Source organism: Notolabrus celidotus, chromosome 13 (genome assembly GCF_009762535.1).
Source record: "Notolabrus celidotus isolate fNotCel1 chromosome 13, fNotCel1.pri, whole genome shotgun sequence".
NCBI lineage: Eukaryota > Metazoa > Chordata > Actinopteri > Labriformes > Labridae > Notolabrus > Notolabrus celidotus.
In genome coordinates, this window is record NC_048284.1 from 2915211 (window position 1) to 2923657 (window position 8447).

General features: G+C 42.1%; 2 protein-coding genes across 3 annotated transcripts in view; one reads left to right on the forward strand and one right to left on the reverse strand.

Moving 5' to 3' along the window:
• Nucleotides 1-461: 461 nt before the first annotated feature.
• uts1 (urotensin 1) lies at nt 462-3238 on the forward strand. Its single transcript, XM_034698889.1, has 2 exons — nt 462-645; nt 1664-3238. Exon 2 carries the CDS (start codon nt 1667-1669, stop codon nt 2105-2107), a length of 441 nt encoding a protein of 146 aa, XP_034554780.1. The 5' UTR covers nt 462-645; nt 1664-1666; the 3' UTR covers nt 2108-3238.
• A 3924-nt stretch (nt 3239-7162) lies between these two features.
• trim54 (tripartite motif containing 54) overlaps nt 7163-8447 on the reverse strand; it is a 26173-nt gene continuing 24888 nt past the window's right edge. For both annotated transcript variants that reach the window (XR_004633451.1, XM_034698888.1), the window contains one exon: nt 7163-7587. The gene's annotated coding sequence lies outside the window, so the exon portion shown is untranslated. The remainder of the gene's footprint in view (nt 7588-8447) is intronic.

Consider the following 8447-nt stretch of genomic DNA (forward strand, 5'->3'; position numbering starts at 1 on the left):
AGGATTTATTTTGTTGTGTTCTACTTGTTGCATCCTTTTGGCCTTACAGCAGTAATTATAATCCCAAATATTCCACATAACCATGCTAAATTAACATAAAACATGCTTTAAACTGAGTCTAAGACAGCTGTTTATTAAGAATCCAGATTAAAAATGATCTAAATTGAAAAGCAGATTATTAGGGCACTGAAAGGAGAGATCAAAGTTCAAGAAGAAGTCACATCAGTCTGTTAATGATCCCTGCAAACCTGAAGAGAGAGAGAGAGAACTTTCTCAAGGAATCCCAAACCCCCTCCCCACTCCTCAAGGTCCCCCCTCTGTGTCCCCCCTCCCTGAGGTCACTTACTCACCCTCACAGTAAATAAAGACTGAAAATAAAATTTTTTTAAAAAACTCTCCATTCTTCTTTTATTTTGTGTCAGTCACAGCGTCCCCAGCTGTCCCTCGGGACTACACTGCCTTGTTGTCTCTCGATCCTTGTCCACTTTCCAAACAGATCTGTGTGCTTGCATTGACGTCAAAGCTGCAGGCTGGATGTATAAAACCCTCCGTCCTCTCCAGACACCGCGCTCACTGGGACTTTTTCCTGACTCTGCTCCGACCTGAGATCCGCAAAGTTCAGCTGCAGCATCTGCAGAGAACAAAGTGAGTATCACACTTTGCTTTTTAGACAACCTTTGAAGGGAGGTGTGGAGGGATTGGGAATATCTCTGCTGCAGATTATCGACATTTTAAGACCTTTAGATGATCTTGTGCGCACCTTTTTTAATCAGATTACACAGAGGATAGATTGTGCATTTTATCTGAGATTGTAATCTTTGAACTTGGTCATTTCTTTCTTGCAAGAAATTCATCTCTTATTGAATTTACTGCAAAATATGCTGCAATGTAAGACAGTCATCGTTACCTAAGGCCTGCGTAAAATCCACTAGAATAAGATAAGAGATAAGATATTACTTTATTCAGTTGTTACAGCAACCCAGACATAAGTACAATCAAGAAGAAGTTTCAATAAGTAAAAATAAAATACAATTTAGATATATACAATGTTACAATGGAATTTAGATTAAATAGCAGTAATTACAGGCAGTATTAAAAATGTTTCAGGTTGACATGGTGTGATTATGGTTGGTAATGACAGATTAAGCAATAAATAAAAATAATATGGTATGTAATATGACCATGAGTTGTAGTTTCAATAATAATGTTGTTCTTTTGTATTTATAGTTGATGTTATTGTTATTATATTTATTTTATTTTTATTTGTATGTCTTATTCTTATGCCTTGTACAAAGAGAGCACAGTTTACCTAACTCAAATTCCTTGTGTGTTCAAGCATACCTGGCCAATAAAGCTGATTCTGATTCTGTAATATAACATAATGTAATATGGCAAAGATAATTATAATACAGTATATTATGCATTATAATGCCAGCAGCAGTCAAGAGAGTCAGTTCGAATGAGACAAACCTGAGAGGTAGAAATCACCTTAGATGGATGAAGAATCCAAAAGTAGGATTCCTGTTTGACTTTGGCTCTCAGATTTAATCCTGTGACTTTATTTTGGATCATCTGTGCATGAAAGAGAAGCTGGAAACACTGCAAACAGTTTGAAGTCTGAATGTCCTCCACACCCTGTCTCATTTAATGTCTGTGTCTGCAGGACATGAAGCCAGTCCCCCTTCTCCTGCTCCTCTCCTCGGTCCTCCTCTCATCACACCTCCACCCCGCCGCCGGCAGACCTCGCTCCCTCCCCGGCTGGCTGGATGGTCGCCTCCAGACGCAGCAACTGGAAGAGGTGCTCCTCAGAGCGGCCGCCGCCGGGGACAGCACCGCGTCCGAGCTGCTCAGCGAGAACATCCTGAAGTTAATCCAAAGCCGGAACCAGGAGCATCTGACCCTGCTCACGCCAGTGGAGGAGGAGACCGAGGACGAGGCGGTGAGGGCGGCGGCGGCGCAGCTGCTGCTGAAGCGCAGCGAGGATCCGCCGCTGTCCATCGACCTGACCTTCCACCTGCTGAGGAATATGATCCAGATGGCGAAGATGGAGAGCCAGAGGGAGCAGGCTCAGCTCAACCGCAAAGTCCTGGACGAGGTCGGGAAGTAAAAAGCTCTTTTTGTCTTTTAGAGAAAATAAAATGCCTCATTACAGCAGCAGCCTCCTCACTGCTGTCTCCTTCAAGTATTCAAGACCTCTGACATTAGTTGTTGTTTGTGCGCCTGCCTTCCTCTCCTCGACGCTTTACGCACACATGGTGCCAAATTACGCACCACAGCAAAATGTTCATCCACGTTTTATTTATTAAGGACTTTGTTGGGAAACATGGAACATGGACTTCTCTGACCCCTCACCTCTCCACCTTTACCTCTCTCTCTCACACACTCACACACACACACACACACACAAATCTCCACTCTGGACTTTGGGAAACTTTCCTATCCACCACTGGATCAAACATTTGGACACTTTAGAGCTGAGCTGTTCCTCCTGTGTTGATCTGATCTGATGTTTTGATGTTTGAGGGAAAAATTACAGATGAAAAGTTTCCAAATTGAATAAATCAGAGAGTAAATCAAATAATTTCAAAGGTTTAAAGCTTCTTTGTTAAATTACAGTCTGACTTTAAATGAAGTCATGTTTGAATCGGACATTTGTGGATGATGTTCAGAATATTTGACCTCTTTAGAAATCAGATTCAAGGTGTCTTGGTTGTAACAAAGATGGCTCAAATATTGTGGATATATAACCAGGAAGAATTAAGAGGAAGTCTTAAAAGATAAAGATCATATTATTGCTTCACATGCTGATGTCTGTGAAGGTTCTCAGTCATCCAGGTCATGGTAATCCAAAGCTTGATCCGTAAGGCAACTGGACCAGTTTCTACCAGTCCAGTTGCCTTATGGATCAAGCTTTGGATTCACATGCTGTTGGCGTTTAAAAGTTTCAAACCTCTCTCTGATTTCTGTTCTTCTGATCATCCTTCCCGTCATGAGATAATCTGGAAACACCGCTTGTGTTTAATTTTCCATCCTCACCTGTCAGCCCTCCCCCCCTCCTGAGATCCTCTCCTCAGTCCTTTGGTTTGAGCAGGAGCACTATCACCTGTACTGTATCTACTGTAGCATGCTAATCTACAAAAAAAAAAAAGGAAGAAAAACAGCTTTATTTTCCCGTCAGCGTTCATGTCCGACATCGATCAAAGTGTCTTTGTTTTAGCAAGAGAAAGAAAAAAGCTTTTTGGCCATTTATATTTTGTAATAAAAAATGATCAAAGTAAGAAACTCTGCTTTTGGTTCTTTCATTGGGCTGAATTTATGTTTGGATTAATCAGTTATAAAGCATGACTTCTTGTGACAGCTGCTTTCAGTTTCAGAAAGATGAAAGATCACTCATAGGGGAAGCTTTTGTCCAGTGATAGAGACAGGATCATAAAACAAGATGTAAACAGCATAACCGTATCACTTACAAGCCAGATATCATGGAAATGAAGTCTCAGTGAAGTATTTAAGGGCGGCTGTGCCTCAGTGTGTGAATGAGTGAAGGTGCTATGTGATGTAAAAGTGCTTTGAGAAGTCAGAAGGCAAGAGACAGAGTTATATAAACACAGTCCCTTTAGTCCTTTTACATTTCTGTCCTCTAGAAGATAACTCCTCATCAATCAATCAATCTTTATTTATACAGCACCAAATCACAACAAATGTTCTCCTCAGACTCTTTCCAAACAGGGCAGGTCTAGACCGTACTCTATGTTCTAGACCCAACATCAAGACCAGGATAAGACCCAGTCCCATCTTACAGACAGGACTCAGTCTGATCTCATCTTAATCCACCATGAGCAGAGCACTTTGCAGCATTTAGCAAGTTACAGTGGCAAGGACAAACTTCCTTTAACAGGCAGAAACCTCCAGCAGGACCAGACTCATGTTAGACACACATCTGCTGAGACCGTGTTGGAGAGAGGGATAGAGGGAGATGAAGAGAGAGAGAGATGATAGTGGGGAGACGGATAGTAGTAGTTGTAGCAGCTGGAGTCTGGCACGTCCACAGCAGCAGAGATCCAGAGGAACCTACGAGACAAGGGAGCTCAGGGACTCCAGAAAGGTCTATGGTTAGTAACTTTAATGGGACAGGGAGAGTTAAAGTAAGTGACAGGCAGAGAGAGGAGAGAGAGGGGGAAAAACAGGATCCCAGCAGTTTGCAGCATTTAGCAAGCCACAGTAGCAAGGACAAACTTCCTTTAACAGGCAGAAACCTCCAGCAGGACCAGACTCATGTTAGACACACATCTACTGAGACCGTGTTGGAGAGAGGGATAGAGGGAGATGAAGAGAGAGAGAGATGATAGTGGGGAGACGGATAGTAGTAGTTGTAGCAGCTGGAGTCTGGCACGTCCACAGCAGCAGAGATCCAGAGGAACCTACGAGACAAGGGAGCTCAGGGACTCCAGAAAGGTCTATGGTTAGTAACTTTAATGGGACAGGGAGAGTTAAAGTAAGTGACAGGCAGAGAGAGGAGAGAGAGGGGGAAAAACAGGATCCCAGCAGTTTGCAGCATTTAGCAAGCCACAGTAGCAAGGACAAACTTCCTTTAACAGGCAGAAACCTCCAGCAGGACCAGACTCATGTTAGACACACATCTGCTGAGACCGTGTTGGAGAGAGGGATAGAGGTAGATGAAGAGAGAGAGAGATGATAGTGGGGAGACGGATAGTAGTGGTTGTAGCAGCTGGAGTCTGGCATGTCTACAGCGGAGACTCAGAGGAACCTCCTTATGATTGTGAACCTGCTGACCTTTCTAATACAGCCATCAAGAGGAGACATTTTTTATCAGATTGAACTATGCTAATAGTTTGATAATAATAGGACATAGAGTCCGGTCTGGACCTGCTCCCTGGAAAAGAGTCTAAACTGTGAGTTTCAGGTTTGATGGTGGTCGGTTTTGTCTTCTCCAGTTTAAACAGATCGAAGAAAGAGGAGAAACAAACACAGAAGTCCGAGTGGCCTCTCTGCTCTTTGTTTTTATGACTCAGTCCAAACTGTGGGTGTGTTGGTGATTCTTCTGCCTTAACACCTTCTGTTTGTTTGTGTTGCTCTGTGTGCGTGTGTGTGTGTGTGTGTGTGTGTGTGTGTGTGTGTGTGTGTGTGTGTGTGGGTTCAGTTTCAGTTGTATCACAAACACTTGAGTCTCAATATCTTTGTTGGATAACGTGTAAAACTACATTTCATCCTCCATGAACTCTAAAGGTGTAACTTAAAGACTGATGTTCATGTAGTTTTTTTTAAAGGCACTGTAAGGAGTTTTCATGTTGTGTTGATTCTGGCGCCCCCTGTGGACGAAAGCAGTAGTACTTTTCATGATGAAGACTGCATTTCCCATGAGCACCACGAGGAACCAAATGAATGAATACAGATCTTTTTAATCCTCCTTCTCTTAGTTCAGACACTTTTATCAGGATGCAGGAGGACTAAACTTTGTAAACTCAAAATGTATTACAGTTAGCTAGCTTACAAAAGGTGAACAGACCTACCGGTTTATACCAGTTTTTACCATTACCTGTCATGGCCCTGGTGTCATGATGTGAGTTCCAGTGTCCCACTAAATGTCTTGGTAACATAAATATGGACACAGTTTAACTCTTTAGTCCTCAAAGAGCAGATTAGCATTCACACACAAGGATAAACATTCAATCCTGTTCATAGACATTTAGCTCTTTTAGCTAGCAGAGCCCTGGTTGTAGAATTTCGTATGTCTGTTTGATAATCCTGCTCTAGTATCAGACATAAGGACAAAACATGATGTGAAAAGAGAATCATCTAAAGAAGAAAAACTCCTCTCTCTTGATAACCTACTTCAATAACTTAGGGACCAATATCCAGTCTGCCTTTTCTTGTGCAAAATCTGACCCAAACACAGGAACTAAAATTCAGTTTAAAGAAGAAAGAAGCAACCAGTCTTATCACTGATAATCTTATTTTACTATGTAGAGCATGAAGAATAATACGTGTCAGAGTGACAAGTTTCAAAATTCAATTCGGTGCTTTTGGTCTTCACTGAAAAATGGTGTTAGTGTGAAATTTAAAGATTATTTAAGGATTTACTTTCACTAAAAACAGAGTTAACAGATCTATAATCTCTTCCTGTCCCATTAAAGTTACTAACCATAGACCTTTCTGGAGTCCCTGAGCTCCCTTGTCTCGTAGGTTCCTCTGTAGTAGTCTGCAACTACTACTATCCGTCTCCCCACTATCATCTCCCTCTATCCCTCTCTCCAACACGGTCTCAGCAGATGTGTGTCTAACATGAGTCTGGTCCTGTTGGAGGTTTCTGCCTGTTAAAGGAAGTTTGTCCTTGCCACTGTAACTTGCTAAATGCTGCAAAGTGCTCTGCTCATGGTGGATTAAGATGAGATCAGACTGAGTCCTGTCTGTAAGATGGGACTGGATCTTATCCTGGTCTTGATGTTGGGTCTTTGTTAATAATAGAACATAGAGTACAGTCTAGACCTGTTCTGTTTGGAAAGAGTCTGAGGATGGCGTTTGTTGGGATCTGGTTCTGGAAGCCTAAGAAGCCCCATTGACACCCATGTTAAAATGACCATTTATACATGTGCTGGATTTGCATAATTAGGGGCGTGGTTTATTTGATTGACAGGTGAGTGCACCTGTGTACCTGTCTCTAGACTGATGGTTGGTTGAGTCAGCATTTCCAATATGGCGACCTCTATTCTAGGGCTTCATAACGCCTTTAATACAGTCTGCTGCACATTGTTGTTTCTGTTTGTTGACAGGAAGTAATGTTCTTTATCACAAGCAATTTATTCGTTACTTCAAAGTGTTCAAATCTGAACAAACCGGAACCATAAAGGGTGCACATAGAAGTCTTGTTTTCAGATCATACATGCACGAATCTTCAATCCCTCCAACCCTCCCTTAAAGGAGCAAATCATATGCATTACCATGACAATAATGAGCTTATCTACCCACTGCTTCTCTCCAACATCCGGCCCACTGGCATTGTCTTCCCTCTGCGTTTGAGTATCTAAAGAAGGAACTGTTCTTTGATTTGAAATTTGAGGAGGACAATCCAGAGTTTGCTCGAGGAGTCGATTAAAGCTGCACGCATACGCTCTTAAAAAAGGATTCGACTTTCACAGAAACCATCTCTATTCTATTGACTTTAATCCTCACACTCTGTTTGTGTCATTTTACATAACATCACCGTCCAGAGAAGTGACGACATGAGGGAACTGAAGTGTTAGTTTTGTGACAGAGAGATTTAAAAAGAGGGTTTTAAATCCAGGAGAAGATAAATCCTGTGAGCTGTACATTTAGAGACATATTTACACACAATGCTCGGGCGATAAGAGGCAGGAAGCTAAGTCTGAATGAATCACTGCTGCTGCTGCAGGAAGGATCACAGATGGATCAAGTATGTAAAGGTGTTGTTTGAGTTCTGTCCATGTTGTCATTGTTGTTGTTGTTGTGTGTCCGTAGTGGCTGAATTCACTCCAGCACTGTGTGGATTTCTTCCGGAGGATTATGGTAAACCTCTATTTCCGTCCCATTCCTCAGGACCGCAGCGAGGACCTGGAGTAAAAGAACAAAAGACGAAATATCATGAGATCAGTGTCATCATCACCCACGCCCAAAACAATCACCAGTGACTCTGAAGCTGCTGGGCCTAATGTCCCCGCTCCAACACGGATACATAACAGCAGCGGAGGAGGAGGACGAGGACGCTGTTGTTGTTGTTGTTGTTGTCTCTGACTGAGTCAGCATGAACACACTGCTGCCGTCCCCGTCCTGAGTGGGTGAGGGGAATCCTTCTGCAGCGCTCTCTTTACGTAAGTGGTCTTGTTAGAGATGATTCTTACACATGTCCTCTCTACGATGCAGAGCGAGCTGCTGCTGACTTCAGACTGAGCAGATCTGACAGTTAATCAGCAGAGCAACAAGAACATCTAGAAACAGGCTCTGACACATTTACACTCCTTCACTTCTGTCATTGCAGCGCTCTGTTCTGCATCTTTAGGAACATTTGAGTCTGCAGGATTATTGTTTAAACACTTTAAATATGGACTTCATGGTTTCAGGGGTGGAGCTGTGATGCATCATGCACATGTTTGCAGGAAGTATAGAAACCTTTCAGTCCTAAAAAAAACCCCTCCCCTTTTTTTTCCACATTGCAAATGCAAGACTTTTTTTAATCTGCTTTAGCTTCTCAAACATTTCCAAACTGCAGAGCTCTACAGAAGCTAATCTTTCAGGATTGGAAAAAACTTAGCACTCCATATAAAACCAAACATTCTGCAATTTAAAAAATTCAGCTTATTTTTATCTGCAAATCAAAATTTTTTTGTCTTCATCAGCTTATACCAAATGTTTGAAAATATTTGAAAACCATATTAAATCCACCCATAATTATTTAATCTGGCTTTTTTCTTATT

Bases quoted from the DNA above. Each gene is read 5' to 3' on its own strand.
- uts1 (XM_034698889.1), top strand. From the start codon at position 1,667: ATGAAGCCAGTCCCCCTTCTCCTGCTCCTCTCCTCGGTCCTCCTCTCA.